This window comes from Salmo salar, chromosome ssa03, assembly GCF_905237065.1.
Source record: "Salmo salar chromosome ssa03, Ssal_v3.1, whole genome shotgun sequence".
Taxonomy (NCBI): Eukaryota; Metazoa; Chordata; class Actinopteri; order Salmoniformes; family Salmonidae; genus Salmo; species Salmo salar.
This window is the reverse complement of record NC_059444.1, coordinates 44,718,667-44,735,553: the sequence shown is the minus strand read 5'-3', so window position 1 is coordinate 44,735,553 and position 16,887 is coordinate 44,718,667. Positions and strand designations below refer to the sequence as shown.

General features: G+C 44.9%; 1 protein-coding gene across 8 annotated transcripts in view; it reads left to right on the top strand.

The window, feature by feature from the left end:
* The window catches only part of LOC106600560 (myomegalin), a 79,636-nt gene that overhangs the window by 38,995 nt on the left and 23,754 nt on the right, over window positions 1-16,887 (top strand). For 7 of the 8 annotated variants that reach the window (XM_045714886.1, XM_014192012.2, XM_014192013.2 and 4 more), the window contains exon 1: window positions 12,427-14,885. In XM_045714886.1, coding sequence (XP_045570842.1) covers window positions 13,557-14,885 — 1,329 coding nt within the window. In that variant the 5' untranslated portion in view covers window positions 12,427-13,556. Of the gene's footprint in view, window positions 1-3,508; window positions 3,633-3,769; window positions 3,922-4,064; window positions 4,222-5,597; window positions 5,652-12,426; window positions 14,886-16,887 lie in introns of those variants that run through there. The other variant, XM_014192019.2, reaches the window with a different exon arrangement.

Below are 16,887 nucleotides of genomic sequence, written 5' to 3'. Positions count from 1 at the left end.
TAACAAGCCTATAGCAGCCTAAAACTGTAGGCATAGACCAGTGATCAGTAGGGAGTCCTCACAGGGTACAATCTTTTAGAGATAACACCACAGATCATGTTTCCACAGCTGGTGGGGTAAAAGAGGACAGGACACACACGCACACAGGAGCGTACACACACACACACATGTTCATACGCACATTGCACATACTGTACACACACTCACGCACTCACATGCACTCCTGGTATCCGACCCAATGGGATCGCACACTCGCCAGCTCCAAAAGGGCAATGCTGATATCTTGGCGTGCAGACGGGATATGAAAGGCAATACCTGGCACGAAGACCCTAACTCCTCTCCCCCATGCTGTTGCCGCTAGGCTTTGAATTTAATATCCCCCCCTGGAGCGGAATTAATTTGATGGACATATTCTGTGTATTCATCAGATTGCTTTGAGATTAAAGGTCCACTTTGCTGGCTCGTGCCTCCAGCCTAGAGTCCATAGCCTGAGAAAGATTGATGATCAGAGGGGACGTGTTGGAGATGGGGGGGGGGGGGGGTCTCAGCAGTAAATATGTTGCTGACGGAGGGGACCCTTTAGCATGCTAGCTCCTAATCACTGCCAGTGTCACGTCCTGACCATAGTAAAATGTTATTTTCTATGGTAGAGTAGGTCAGGGCGTGACAGGGGGTGTTTTGTGTTTTTGTTCTATGTTTTCTATATCTATGTTTAGTTCAAGTTTTCTATTTCTATGTTTTTTTTGGGGGGGGGGGTTGATCTCCAATTGGAGGCAGCTGGTCCTCATTGTCTCTAATTGGAGATCATATTTAAGTAGGGGTTTTTCTTCCTGGGTTTTGTGGGTTATTATATTTTGAGTAGTGTTTGTTTCTCTCTGCGTCACGGTTTGTTGTTTTATCATTTTCAGTTATTTGTGTATTGCAAAGTTTCACGGATTTAATAAAATGTGGAACGACAACCACGCTGCACTTTGGTCTGCTCCTTTGGACAACCGTGACAGTCAGCTCCACAGCTGGTGTGATGGGTACATTGTGTTCCCCCTGTCTTTCTGCTCACGTGGCAGCTAATCATCATTACATTACTGTATTAATGTGGCGATCAGAATAGCTGAGTCATTATTACCCCACATGGAGTCATCAAGAGCTGGACAGAACACTTGTTCTGAGTTTGTTGTTTTTGAGTTCAGTTTCAGACTGGGTAATCCAGTCTGGACTGTATGTCAAGCGTAGTGTATGCAAGGGCCTTTTGGCAACGTAAAAGCGCTTATGTTTGTGTGCTGTGAATATATTCATGCATGTGGGGGAGTGTGTGTTTAGTTCATTGTCATAATATAAACATCTAGTTTAGTTAAAGTACTAATCTTCTCCTAATTGCCACCAGTTAGACTGCCCAGCAGTAACAGCCACTCGATGCAGACAGACAGTAGCATTACACAGTCTGGTTCAAAATAATCCTAGTTATCTGAGCTGCCGTCTGCTATAGTCAGATGGTCCGAGTTAAAAACAGGAGTGCAGAGGACGAGAGGACAGGAGGAATAGAATATACGTACAGAGCAGACGGGATGGTGTGTGCCATTTTGGGATCCACAGCAGGAATTCTGGGATGGTGTCGTTGAGTGACTCAGGGAAACAGATACTTAAAGACATGCACACACATGCACACACACGCGCACATACACATTTAAAGTTAAAAAGGTTCTCCAGCTCAAAATGCATATCAGCCAATGAAAAGCAATGATTTACTTGCATGTGACAGAACGCCACATTGTAGCTGGTGCCATCCATGTAATATATATAGCCTATGCAATATGATTATTAGGCAATAGCAGTGTTTGTGTGCAAGGCTGAAGAAAGAGGTAGCTTGTTAAATTCATTAATAATCTTTGTTTTCAAGCTGTTGGCATCCTTTTTCAACACTCTATTACACAATGCATGTAAATCAACATTTCAATTATGGGGGAATCTCATGTGAGATTCAAACCCTTGTCACAATCTGCGGCAATTAGGACTAGGCACTTTATACAGAGAGCAATTTGATCAGTCAGTCAAAGAATGTGCTGTTGGACTTAGATACAGTATGTCCATGAACAAGTGTTGGAACATGTCCAACTACTTCAACATTTTAATTGGCTGATGCACTTGTGCCAGGATATAATCAGTGCCACCTGTTGAAGTTACAAGCTACAATTTAGCGTTCTGTCACATGCAAGTAAATCAACAATTTTAATTGTCTGATACGCATTTTGAGCTGGAAGAACCCATTTAACTAAACGGTTGCTTATGTTCGCAAGTATGGCCCAAATGTGTGTGTGTGTGTGTGTGGGGTGGGGGGGGGCAGTAATTTGTAAACAAAGACTCTGCATAATGATCAGTCAGGTCACCCGCGATACAAGTCAGTATTCAACATCCATCCATGTCTGAGGATGTCGGGAGATGACATGGAAACCGGCAACTAGCGGCAACAGTGAGCGCTGTTACCTTCAAGTAGGTTTGGGTTTTGCTAGGACATTGCAGATTGGTGTAGGCAACTGCCTCTGGTGCTAAAGGTTACATGTTCAAATCCAGTGATAAAAAGTTGGATTTTGAGATTTCTGTGTTAAGCCTGTCTCAAACCTTAACCCTTACCTTAACTATTTAATGCCTGTCCTTAAGAGTTCAGAGTTAATGCCTAAACTTAACCCTAACCTTAAAAATTCTGAGTTTATGTCTAAACTTATCCTTTAAACACTTTGAAATGTAACGTTTGGAAGAACTTTGAAATTTGACGTTTGAGAAACATGGATGAACGTCTAATTCTGACGTGAGACTGTGAGAGCTAGTTGGTTGTTTCATCCTCCAGCAGCTAATTGTTGTTTTGTAGCGACAGACAGACAGACAGACAGACAGACAGACAGACAGACAGACAGACAGACAGACAGACAGACAGACAGACAGACAGACAGACAGACAGACAGACAGACAGACAGACAGACAGACAGACAGACAGACAGACAGACAGACAGACAGACAGACAGTTTAGTTGATTAAACGTTTGAGAAACATGGATGAACATCTAATTCTGACGTGAGACTGCGAGAGCTAGTTGATAATGATAGCTACGTCAAGGTCGACTGAATTCCAGCCTTGGTCTGCGTGATGTTTTTGTTGCACTCTCACAGAACTAGAAATTAACTCAATAAAATGTTACACCCTGAGTGTGTGACTGGTCTCTATGCGTAGCTCGGGTATCACATGAGCTATATCAGGGAGAATTCATATGACTTCATATCCTGTCTTAGTCCTGACCTGACCACACTACAAACCTAAAATGACCCAGGTCTGACGCCACTGGTCTGCCCAGCACCGATGGCACAATAACAAGCAACACCAGTGTGAATGCACGTGCACAGTGGATGACTGTTGGTAGTTATTGATAGGTGTTGCCTCTTGTTTCATTTCTGTGAAAGGACAACAGAAGACACCCTGACCAATCACAATGCCCCCTCATTTTTTTCCTCTCTTCTAAAAGGACGACAGCAGAGAGCCTGTCCAGTCACAATGAGGCAGAGCTGCAGAGACGATGTGAGGAGAGACAGCAGGAGATTGACCATATGCAGGAGTTGCTGGAGACCAAGATACAACTCCTGCAGGAGGTACACACACACACACATAATTAAACTGTTCGAACAATGGTTGCGTTATTTGTTGAGATGAAATGAGTTGTTGGATTATTAGATCAGCTTTCAAATACACAGACGGACACCCAGACCTTTTCATGTGTTTCCTCCAGGAGGCCCAGCTAGCGCGAGGTGAGGCTGAGAGGATGGCCTCCCTGACTGGGTCGAGTTCCCAGCCCCTCTTGGAGGATATGGAGGACAGCCAAGAGGAGGAGAACCTCCAGACCCAGTCTCACCACCCCGCATCACACACCTACAGAGACAGGTAAACACACATACATGGTCATTCGAGACAGATTTGAACCAGTGACCTAAAAGTTGCAATCCACACCTTCACACTAATTGAGGAAGTCAAACTTTGCCCACCGTGTCTATGGCACGGACCCCTCTGTCCTTCCCCTCCTGTAGGGTGATCGAGGAGCTGACCAGTGCTCTGCGCTGTAAGGAGGCTATGATCACTGAGCTGAGTGGACAGAAGAGTGTTCTGACATTGAGGGTGGGAGAGCTGGAGGGAGAGGTAGAGGACCTCTCCTCCTCCCTGCTGCAGAAAGAGAGTGATGCGGAGGTACGTAGGATCCCCATTATGTGAAAATTGCCTGCGTCGGGCTGCATTTGGGTTAATGGTTCAATGATTGATTGGGTTATTTTATGTATGGTATGTATTTGACTGATTGAGTTCCTGTAGTGTGTACAGACCTATAATAACAGGTGCATAGTTTAATTCACAGGGTTTCTGGGATACCTCACCCAGTGGTGATTTTTAGCATGTTAATCCTGGTGGGGCAAAATCAACCAATTTTTTATATGCATTCCAGCAAAGCCACTACAAAACACTAAACAATACATGAATTGCACTATACTGGTGACAAACGTTGCCCACAAACTGTTAGGGCCTACATAACGCTGTCCCGACAGGGAGTGTTTCCTTTTTTGTTGTTGATTGTTATATTATTATATATTATTATTTTTATTATATTCATATTTTTTTTTTAGCTAAACAGGTGGGGCAGAATGACGGGTTGACACCGACCTTTTAGTGCCCCCAGTTTACGGAATAACCTTTCATTTTGAATCCCTGGTGCTACTAGACCTGTTTACAGCTCTGGTGTTACATGAATTCATTGAGGATTGCAGTTGTTTTGATTGTAATGGTTTATTTCTTGAAATTGTATTATTGTAATTGTACCTTTTGTTGGTCATCTTGGTTTTTTGGAATGTTCCTTTTTCTTGATTCTGAAAATGTTTGTGAATGAGACCCTGTTCTCAGTTGGGCGCCCGTGAATAAATAAAAGTACAAAAAACTGATTAATAATAATACAAGTAATCACCCATACCCATTCTTCTCCCATACCTCTCCTCCTCTTCGTCATATCTCCCCCGTCCCCACACGCGCAAACACATCTGTCTATTATGTGGAAACACACCTATAGCTAACACAGCGCAACACACACATAAACACACCTGTCAAAAAGCACATAGCGACATGCCTATTTGTGTTCAAGCCTACTAAAGGTTACTAAAGGTATTTACCCAATAAAAATATGACTTATTTTTCTATATCCTTTCAGTTGTCAAAATCGCACATTGTCTTGATTTAGGAGTCGGACATCCATTTTTCATTGTCAATGGGGTTGTCATAAGATGGCGAAGTAAAACGTAACGCTTTAATCTGGTTCAGAATCAATTAATTTCATGTATATCTACTGTAACCCATGCAGCTGGTTCTGTTCAATCTGTCTGTTGTGTTGTAGTGGTAGCAGGCAGGCAGAGAGGGGTAGTGTTGCTACTCTCTGAATGATCTGATCATCACTACAGCTGCTGTACTTCTTTAGTGAGAATGAGATATTACCCTCTGTCGGACAGATATCACCATCACTCAAACACAACCCACATACACACACACACAAACCTAATGATCTAACCCAGCTGTTTCTCCTACAGTTCTACCAGGAGGAGCTGGGCAGGGAGAGACTGCGCATTGAGCAGGAGATGCAGGTGAGTGAATCCTGAAGTGGTTAAATAAAGAGTGTGCACTTTTAGGTGTTAGGCCTGCTCCAGATCCCACTCTGTTGGTGAGAGCAGGCCCTCTACTGGATAACAAATGCATAGCAGACAGACAGGCACACCAAGTAAGGTAACATTCACTACAGAATATGTAGTCACCATCTTAAGAAAAGCACATGAAAATCAAATAACCCACTAAAGTATTTGTTTCTTTGCAGTTCATTGAATTCATTGAAAGTAAAGTACCCATTGTTAGATGATAATCACATCAGTTCTCGGTAAAGAGCAGCTGCTAGACCTGAGTAATAAAGCATTCCTAGATCAGTCTGCGTTGATGTCTCCATGGCTGTTAATCCCTGTGTATTGTGTTGGGAGCTGTCAGCCTGAAAGGAGAGGGACCTGGGTTATTTTAGTCTGGGGTAAACAAATGATGTGAAGATGTATTTATGAACAGACCACACACATTCTCCATTCTCATCAGTCATTCTGAGAGGAGGTGTTCTCAAATTACACAAATAACAGCAGAACAGGCTTATGAGTGTGTGTTGACTGGACTGGTGCTAGGTCATAGAAATTAAATAGGTATTGTGTGGTACTGTGAGTCAAGTGAAAAGAAATCCAACGTTATTTCAAGTGTAAAAAAGTGTCAACACCTCACAGGCCTACAATGTAAATAAAGCTGCAGTACAGTGTAGTGTATCCATACTGTATACCTGTCCGTTTGAGAAAGATTGTTTGGTTGATCGTTGTCACTTGTTAGTTTTGGTAATCAACAGTTATCTCTTCTGAGCCATTATCACTTACTGGTCATTATCTATTGCTAGTCATTACAATTCATTAGTATGATATGATCATGTGTATTTCTCTCATTTTGACTCCCAAGGCTCTTGGCTCTTGTCATCTGGCGACAGCTTTGAATCCTACACATATTTGTTGTAGTGGGAGTTTCTCAATAGAGGCAGTCAAAGCCCCAATGTGCCTCTAAAGGCATTTTACCTTGTAAATCAGCTTGGCTCTGGGATGCAAATGTGCCTGCCAGGACCGATATCAGCTCAGATTTCACACAGTGACGCTGTCCCACTGCTCAGGGCCACCACTGCTAGCTGGCTGTCACTTAGGCTGAATGGATCATTGTTGCATTTAAAGGGCCAATCGATGTCAGGAGGAGGGGTCTTTGCAAGTGGAAAACGAATGAATGAGAAGAACAGGCATAGGCAATGGCATACATTGAACTTTGTATTTATTTGACACATTAATGACAGCAAATGACCTAAACATCATTATATTCTGGCCTGTAGTTCCACCTTATAGTGAGGCAGATTTTTTTTCCACCTGTCTGTCAACGTGTTCTATATATGAACTCAATCGTGTGTACACAACTGTATACAAGACAGAAAGGTTGCTTGCCGTGTGTGCACTTGTAAGCGTCTGAATGAATCATTTATATATACACTAGATGACTGACTGGGGGTGCTGTTTTGAAGCCACAGAACCTCCATCTTGGCACTCCCCCACCGTTGTAAAAATCCATGTACTTTGAGTGAGTGAGTGTGCGTGCAAGCATGTGTGTTTGTGTGCATTTAAGTGGCTCTTGTTTCAGCAAGGTTGTCAATAGGTCATGCTGACCTTCTGGTGCTAACAATGACACACACACACAGATATCAAGTTGTGTTGTCTAAGACAGACACTAACACCTAGCTTCTAATTGGTTCCCCAGACACCACGGCTAATGAGATCAATCAAAATGTCAGGCCGTCCAGGAGAGAGAAATGTGGTGAAATGAATGTACTGTGATGGGCTGTAGGGAAAGGACAGTGGCAGCTGATGCTATTTATGCTAGGACACAAAATAAAATCAATGATCTCATTTGATGTTGTTCTCAAGAAGAGGAGAGAAAAGTGCTGTTTTTTTGTTTGTGATTTGTTATTTCCAGCTCTCTCTTGCTTGATTGCGGTCTATGCTTAAAGAGGAGTTTGAAGCAACTCTGATTTAGCAGTGGACTCTACTGAAGAATATTTTTCGTACTTAAGCAGTCCTCATTTTAAATCCCAAATCCTCAACAAGCTTAATCAAGGACCCCCAACCACTCTCAAACTATAATTTTAAGCCACTCATAATCAGGCACTAGTGAGGATCTGAGCTAGGACATAAGGTCAGCTCTGCCCTTAGGGAAAATGGCTGCCTCTTCATACACTATCATATAGTAAGGCAATGAAGCCTACATGGGTTTGAAAATGAAGCATAGTAAGTATGAGCACAATCACAGGTTGTTGTTGTTGTGATTCATATCTTACTCTTGGCTTTATATAACACAGTTGTCCCTTTGGGGATAACAAAATTCATTTTCCAAGAGAGACCTGGGCCTACTAGTCATCTCTAGCCATGTAAAATTCTGTTTTGAGGCAACATGTTATTTTGAGGACCAAAGCTGATAAGTGAAGTCACAGTGTGAGTGCATGACTGTCTGTCTGTACACCATCAGGGATACACGGTCACTGCAGATTCCACTGAGCTTAAAGCATAATGTAGTTTTGTACAGCTAATTTATTCACACAGCCAAACCATATTTGATATGGTGTGTACGCACGGTGTAGCCAATGTGATGTTTGATGTCCTTGGTTTGCCCTTGTCAGTAAGTGAGTTTATATGACTGATATGCGGCAGAATCCCTCATGTTGCCGAAAATGCAATCATTAATTTCAATCAAAACATCAAAACCGGTTTACCTTCATTTCAACATATCACTCTACATCCCTTCATTCACAGCGCCCGCTACAATAGCGGTCACCCGTCCACCAGTGCTTGTGCACACTGCACCACAAATGCCTCTCTCTTTGTTCTCTCCTTGTAGCTTTTGTAGTCGTAGTAACCCATTTTATGGCCCCCTTGTCCTACTATGTCATGGTATTCCCCTCTCTGCTTTACAGCATGGTTCCTCTCTGCCTTATGGCTAGTTCTGATGGATAGCTTTATGTAGTCATCTATATATTGCAGACAGATGTCTGGTTGAAGGCATTGGAGCATGGTCCTCCTGTGATATACAGTTCTAGAATATAATACAATACAATATCCAATCATTTTTCTTGACCACGTGACTTGATGGCCATGTGCTATAACTAGGGTCCAGATTCTTCCCTGGTCAGGGTATGTGGTCAGTCAGGAAAGACTGAGTAGAATAGAAGCACTTTATTGCAGCACTTAGTAGCATTCGGAGCTATGAGAGCCGTGGCCAGACCATCTGTTCAGTTGTGTAACTAACACTGCTATCCACCCACTACGGTTATATTCCACTCATACAATTATGTCATACATGGCAGATCTGGACTATATAAATGGGAAGCTTTATGGTTTTCTTCCCATAATTATTATTAATGATCGAGCTAGAGTGACCACCTTCACTATTATGGAAGCATTTTCCTGATATGTTTTGACAATAGGAAAATCTATGTAAAATGTATCCCCTCTGCTTTGAAATACATTAATGGCCTTTACTTGTAAGTCTATTTAGGATATCTTATTTGCATATAGAAGAGGCTAGAAACACAAGGATGGAAAGGTTATGGAGCCTGCTCTACCCGTATGGAAAGGTTATGGCGCCTGCTCTACCCGTATGGAAAGGTTATGGAGCCTGCTCTACCCGTATGGAAAGGTTATGGAGCCTGCTCTACCCGTATGGAAAGGTTATGGAGCCTGCTCTACCCGTATGGAAAGGTTATGGAGCGTGCTCAACCCGTATGGAAAGGTTATGGCGCCTGCTCTACCCGTATGGAAAGGTTATGGAGCCTGCTCTACCCGTATGGAAAGGTTATGGAGCCTGCTCTACCCGTATGGAAAGGTTATGGAGCCTGCTCTACCCGTATGGAAAGGTTATGGAGCGTGCTCTACCCGTATGGAAAGGTTATGGAGCGTGCTCTACCCGTATGGAAAGGGTATGGAGCGTGCTCTACCCGTATGGAAATGGTATGGAGCCTGCTTTACCCGTTCACTGAAAATTATACTGTAGTCCAAGTCAACTCTCTGGCTGACTGTGTGCCGTTATCTTTTTTTTCTGTGTGTATTGAAACCCTTTTTCCCAATTTCAATCCCCCCCCCCACCCCACGGGCTCGGGAGAGGCAAAGGTCGAGTCATGCATCCTCCGAAACATGACCCGCCAAACTGCGCTCTGAGTGGCGCAGCGGTATAAGGCACTTCATTGCAGTGTTGTGACGTCACTACAGCCTGGGGTTTGAGCCCAATAGCGGCTGTGACCGGGAGTCCCATAGGGCAGCGCACAATTGGCCCAGCGTCGTCCGGGTTAGGGGAGGGTTTGGCTGGGGGGGCTTTACTGGGCTCATCGCACTCTAGCGAATCGTTGTGGCGGGCCGGTCGCCTGCAGGCTGACTTCGGTCGTCAGTTGAATGATGTTTCCTCCAACACATTGGTGCTGCTGGTTTCTGGGTTAAACGAGCGGGTGTTAAAAAGCACGATTTGGCGGGTCATGTTTTGGAGGATGCAGCCCGTTGGGGAGTTGCAGCGATGAGACAAGATCGTAATCACGAAAATAAAATTAAAAAATTAAATTAAATACAAATTAAATACAATTCTTTCTTATAAGAAATTGATATTGCCCCCATAAAAGCCCAATTATATATACTGCTCAAAAAAATAAAGGGAACACTAAAATAACACATCCTTGATCTGAATGAATGAAATAATCTTATTAAATACTTTTTTCTTTACATAGTTGAATGTGCTGACAACAAAATCACACAAAAATAATCAATGGAAATCCAATTTATCAACCCATGGAGGTCAATTTATCAACCCAAGTCAAAAGGAGGCTCAGTAGTGTGTGTGGCCTCCACGTGCCTGTATGACCTCCCTACAACGCCTGGGCATGCTCCTGATGAGGTGGCGGATGGTCTCCTGAGAGATCTCCTCCCAGACCTGGACTAAAGCATCCGCCAACTCCTGGACAGTCTGTGGTGCAACGTGGCGTTGGTGGATGGAGTGAGACATGATGTCCCAGATGTGCTCAATTGGATTCAGGTCTGGGGAACGGGCGGGCCAGTCCATAGCATCAATGCCTTCCTCTTGCAGGAACTGCTGACACACTCCAGCCACATGAGGTCTAGCATTGTCTTGCATTTGGAGGAACCCAGGGCCAACCGCACCAGCATATGGTCTCACAAGGGGTCTGAGGATCTCATCTCGGTACCTAATGGCAGTCAGGCTACCTCTGGCGAGCACATGGAGGGCTGTGCGGCCCCCCAAAGAAATGCCACCCCACACCATGACTGACCCACCGCCAAACCGGTCATGCTGGAGGATGTTGCAGGCAGCAGAACGTTCTCCACGGCGTCTCCAGACTCTGTCACGTCTGTCATGTGCTCAGTATGAACCTGCTTTCATCTGTGAAGAGCACAGGGCGCCAGTGGCGAATTTGCCAATCTTGGTGTTCTCTGGCAAATGCCAAACGTCCTGCACGGTGTTGGGCTGTAAGCACAACCCCCACCTGTGGACGTCGGGCCCTAATACCACCCTCATGGAGTCTGTTTCTGACCATTTGAGCAGACACATGCACATTTGTGGCCTGCTGGAGGTCATTTTGCAGGGCTCTGGCAGTGCTCCTCCTGCTCCTCCTTGCACAAAGGCGGAGGTAGCGGTCCTGCTGCTGGGTTGTTGCCCTCCTACGGCCTCCTCCACGTCTCCTGATGTACTGGCCTGTCTCCTGGTAGCGCCTCCATGCTCTGGACACTACGCTGACAGACACAGCAAACCTTCTTGCCACAGCTCGCATTGATGTGCCATCCTGGATGAGCTGCACTACCTGAGCCACCTGTGTGGGTTGTAGACTCCGTCTCATGCTACCACTAGAGTGAAAGCACCGCCAGCATTCAAAAGTGACCAAAACATCAGCCAGGAAGCATAGGAACTGGTCTTTGGTCACCACCTGCAGAACCACTCCGTTATTGGGGGTGTCTTGCTAATTGCCTATAATTTCCACTTCTCTATTCCATTTGCACAACAGCATGTGAAATTTATTGTCAATCAGTGTTGCTTCCTAAGTGGACAGTTTGATTTCACAGAAGTGTGATTGACTTGGAGTTACATTGTGTTGTTTAAGTGTTCCCTTTATTTTTTTGAGCAGTGTATATTATTTTAACCTTTATTTAACTAGGCAAGAGAGTTAAGAACAAATTCCTATTTACAATGATGGCCTATCCCAGTGATGCTGGGCCAATTGTCCACCGCCCTATGGAACTCCCAATCACAGCCAGATGTGAGTCAGCCTGGATTCGAACCAAGGACTGTAGTGACGCCTTTTACACTGAGATACAGTGCCTTAGACCACTGCGCCACTCAGGAGCCCTAACCTGTGGTTATTATGACCAAATTTAGAGAAAATAATGTTATTATCTTTTATTATTATTTAAAATATATGTACTGCTTTACATCGTGTAAGAGTTTATGCAAACACTAATGCATTTCACCTGTTCAATGAAGCGAATACAAAGTTTAGTGTTGACTGGACCAAAATAACTAATAACACCCCGGGTGACATTTTGTAGATTATCAAAATATTTTATTCAACATTGACAAAATTGATCGAATTTTAGCTTTAAATGAACTTCTTATTATATAACAGTAAAACCGGTATTATCATGTCATATAGGACTACTTTTTAATATCTTGATATAGACGGTTAGATATTTTAGCACCCCTAATGCATGAGATGGTGCGCTCCGCCGCTGCAGCCGTTCTGACCAGTGCTACAACGTTGCCACATCATTATCTGCCTAAAGGATCTACAATACTGCTGGGCTGAAGCGCGCCATCTTCACCGTTGATAGAATAAATCAAGAATGAATGTCAAGGGATTGCGGAGGACCTGATTTGCCGCTACCGAGATAATTGCTTTCGTGTGTCATTTCTCAGCAGTGCCGGTGTTTGGTTAAAGGGATACGGTGGTAGTCTACCGTTGATGATCAACCTGACAGCGGGAGCCTCCCATGACAGGCAAACCAAGTGATGCAGCGGAACGTACGCGTGTTTTTCTTGTGTTGGGAAACGCGAAATGAAACAACCGGGAGCGAAAGGAGGAAAGGCTCGTGTGTATTTAGGGAATATAACACCAGAGTGACTTTATATTTCCCTTTCGGATTTAAGTCATTGCATCAAAATTTCCATTACGGAATGCAACAGAATCGGTGACCAAGGATACTGGACGATTTGCTGGCTGCCATCTGCTGCTCAAAGAAGAAATATGCTATTAGAATCCATCCAACGTCTTTATACTCCTATGGAAACAGCAACTCTGGCAGAATATGAAGAGAGAAAAATGGCATTCTATCTAGAGGATTGTATTTTGTGAGCATCTCTTGCTTGCTGCGTAACAGTAACAATATTTGAGTTTCTCCAATGACTCTCTATCTGTTGTTTATATTGAATTTTAGTGGTATTTATTTGTCTGAAACCACATGGCTGCTATTTGTTTTGCATCTCTTCTGAAGAGAGAGAAACAGAAAAGAGGACTGTTACATGCAATATGCCTATATTCACACCTTAATAAATGATTTAATACACAGATGTTGATGGATGAGCAGTCATACTGGGGCTAATAACAGCATCGCATCATGTCAATCACCTCTGTCAATCAAATGTTATTTATTATTTATACAACACTTAACAGCAACCGGGACCTCAACCCCTCCAAGGAGCATCAGAGGTGACGTCAGTGGAAGAACTCTGGGGATATGGGAACGCCATTCATTCATCTTCAGGAAAATGGAAGTTTAATACAAAGGTTCCTGTTTATCATACAAAATAAAGGTGTTTTCTGCATTAGACTAAAGTCTTCACACAAAACACCAAGCTTAGGTGAATGACCTCCGTCTCGACTGTGTGTGTGTGGAATGCTGGACATCAGAATGAAGGAGGCGTGTCGTATCTGCGCGAGGGAGCTCTGCGGTAACCAACGGCGATGGATCTTCCACCCCGCCTCCAAACTCAACCTGCAGGTGCTCCTGTCCCACGCCCTGGGGCGAGAGCTGATCCGCGACGGCCGCGGCGAGTTCGCCTGCTCTAAGTGTGCCTTCATACTGGACCGCATGTATCGGTTTGACACGGTGATTGCCCGGGTGGAGGCTCTGTCCATTGAACGGCTGCAGAGGCTGCTCCAGGAGAAACACCGGCTACGGGGCCTCATCGGTGGCCTCTACCGGAAGACCAACAGGGAGGATGGAGGCGGTGGTGGAGGGGCCGTTACTGGGCCTGGGGATACGGGAGGAGGGGGAGGAAGGGTACAGGGGGATGGTATGGTGGACATGTCTGGTCTGACCCATGCTAAGTACTGTGCCCTGCTCCAGGAGGACTTGGTGTACTCTTTGTATGAGTCCTGGGCTGAGGAGGGGTTAGAGTTCGGGGGTCACCATCATCATCATGGGCATCCCCCTCAATGCGCAGGGCCTGCGTCAGAGTTGACAGCTGTGGGGTCACAGCGCTGTGGGACTGTCACGCGTTCACCCAGGAAGTGCCGAGGGTGCACGGCGTGGCGAGTGGCAGATTCAGACTACGAGGCTGTGTGTAAAGTACCCAGGAAGTTGGCACGGAGTATTTCCTGTGACCCATCGACGAGGTATTCGGTCAGCGTGATTGGAGGAGGACGTGCAAGTGGAGGAGGAAGAGGAGGGGAGAAAGATCCAGAGGGGACCCTCTCCTCGCTCACTCTGATCCCTGGGTCCAACCCTACGCACCGGGCTTCGGACAGCGACCGTACCCTGGTGGGCCGAGCCAGCTCCAGCCCCTCTATAGACTCCCTGGACATAGCCGGAGAATCTACCCAGCTGTCTGCAATCCAAGATGGGGACGAGGGGCTAGAGTATCCCCAGGACCCCCTGGATGATCGGTTCTCCGACTCCCTCTCCGAGGAGACTCCACTAAGGTCGGCCACCCGCCTCTCACTGGCCCTCTGCCTGGTCCAGAACTGTGTGTACCGGCCAGTCCAGAGCCCCAAGGGAAGCAGACTGCCTGTACTCAACAGACAGAGCCCCAGCAGCGGAGGCTCCAGAATGAGCTTCCATGAGCCGGCCTTGGGGTTGCTGTATGGAGGTCTGAATGTGCCCGACCTGGAAGCCCCTCTGATCAGGCTGGATGGAGGGATAGATGGGGGTCTGGACCTGGCTGAGATGGAGGAGCTGTGGGAGGATCTGTATCATGAGTGTCCTCCCCCACGCCCCCACCAGGTATAACACTGCAGCTCTCCAGTCAGCTCTGGCCATTGGTTCACCACTGCTCTGTAGTTCCCATTTTTTAGCTTCTGGAGCAGTAACTGAAATCAAATGATTTTTTGTATTTATTTCAATAGGATACCTTATTTTACTACAAACATTTTTGTAGCATATTTTAATCATCTACAGATATACAAATCTCAGAATATGGAGACTATTCCAGAAGGTTAGTTAGTTATCTGTGAATTCAGCACACAGTGCTCCCAACCGTGAGAACATTCCGTGATCTCACCACACTCCGGGCTAGTTAGCTGGATAATCCAGCTGTCCATCTACATCACTTTAACCTCTCCCTCCCCCCTCTCCCTCTCCAGGGAGGATGCACAGAGGATGTGCGCTCCGTAGCACTTGCATCCATGTGTGTATATGTGCGGGCTGTGTCTGTGAGATCATTGTGTGACTCAGGTGTCTACATGCTTAAAATGCACATCATACAATCCTTCAGATGTGTGTTTTGTTTGTGTGTCTGTGTGTTAAAAGCAGTGAGGGATTCTCATGTAGAGCCCTCAGGCCAGTCAGCCATACTAAATGAGTGAGTGTGCTCAGAGAGTGGTGCTGTCATGGTTGGCCAACCACAGAGGCACATTAACAAACCTAGAATGATATTGTCATCTTCACAGTACAGAGGTACTTCATTTGAGCCAGTTTGCTACAGCAGGAAAATAATCCTGCATCAACAGGAAATGTGAATTATAATTTATGGAAATGTTTGTAGAGGTTAATACATTTTTCAAAAGGGAAGATCAAGTCTGAAATTTTCCAAACTGGAAATGACTAACTTCAGAAGCCTTTATAAACCTTGAATACAATACATGTTTTAAATTTGTCACAACAGTGTGATCAAATTAAGATCCTACATCTGTAGAACCTGAGGTACTGTGTATGATCTATCTACAGTATACCAAACATTAGGAACGCCTTACTAATATTGAGTTGCGCCCCCCCAGTTCTTGACACAAAACCGGTGCTCCTGGCACCTACTACTGTACCTCGTTCAAAGACACATTTTTTGTCTTGCCCGTTCACCCTCTGAATGGCACACATACACAATCCATGTCTCAATTGTCTCAAGGCTTAAAAATCCTTCTTTAACCTGTCTCCTCCTCTTCATCTACACTGGTTTGAAGTGGCTTTAACAAGTGACATCAATAAGGGATCATAGCTTTCACCTGGATGTCTCACTGTTTTCCATACTCAGTGTATATCCTCAGATAATTCCTTGCAAATAGCAGGTATTTGCCTTGGGGCTGCTATAGAAATCTGCTGAGTGGTGAGAACTGTGTTGACAAATCCAGGTTCTCTTTCCATAATCAAGTTTCATCCCGGACTCTTAAAGCTGTATCTCTGTACTTAAAGCTCAATGTATTACTGCAAAAAAGAGAGTAGGCTGCCTCATGTCATGTTGCCTTGCAGTCTAACCAAGGTCCATGAAATGAAGAGCAAACACTGTATACAGAAGATATGTAAGCATCCTCTGGAATAAAATGAAGGTTCATTGGGTGCTTTGTAGCTCTATGCGCGCTCAAATTACAATCATCTAGATCCTCTGTGAGCCTCAGTAGGTAATAGTCTGGGACAGAGATTCAGGCAGTGTCTGTGTCTGATTTAGGAGCATTCCTAAATGTGAATGTGATTTCAGGCCTCAGCCAGCCCCAGCCCTGTTCACTAAACTAGGTTAGCGCATGGGGGGACGTGGAGTGGAGTGGCACCACTATTGGCCTATTTTCACAGCAGCAATAAGCCTCGGAGGCAGCAAACCCTCATACTACCGCGCAATGTCAGACCAGGCTAGTGGATGTCATTATATTATAGCATGTACCATAGGCATATAATTACTAGAATGGACTTTCTAATTCAAAGTAATTCTATTTCTATGGCATGTGCAGTATCTCTCCGTGATACTCAAATGGCCTGGACTATGGCTATGTAGTATGTTTTTGGCTTGGACCTGTAAGTA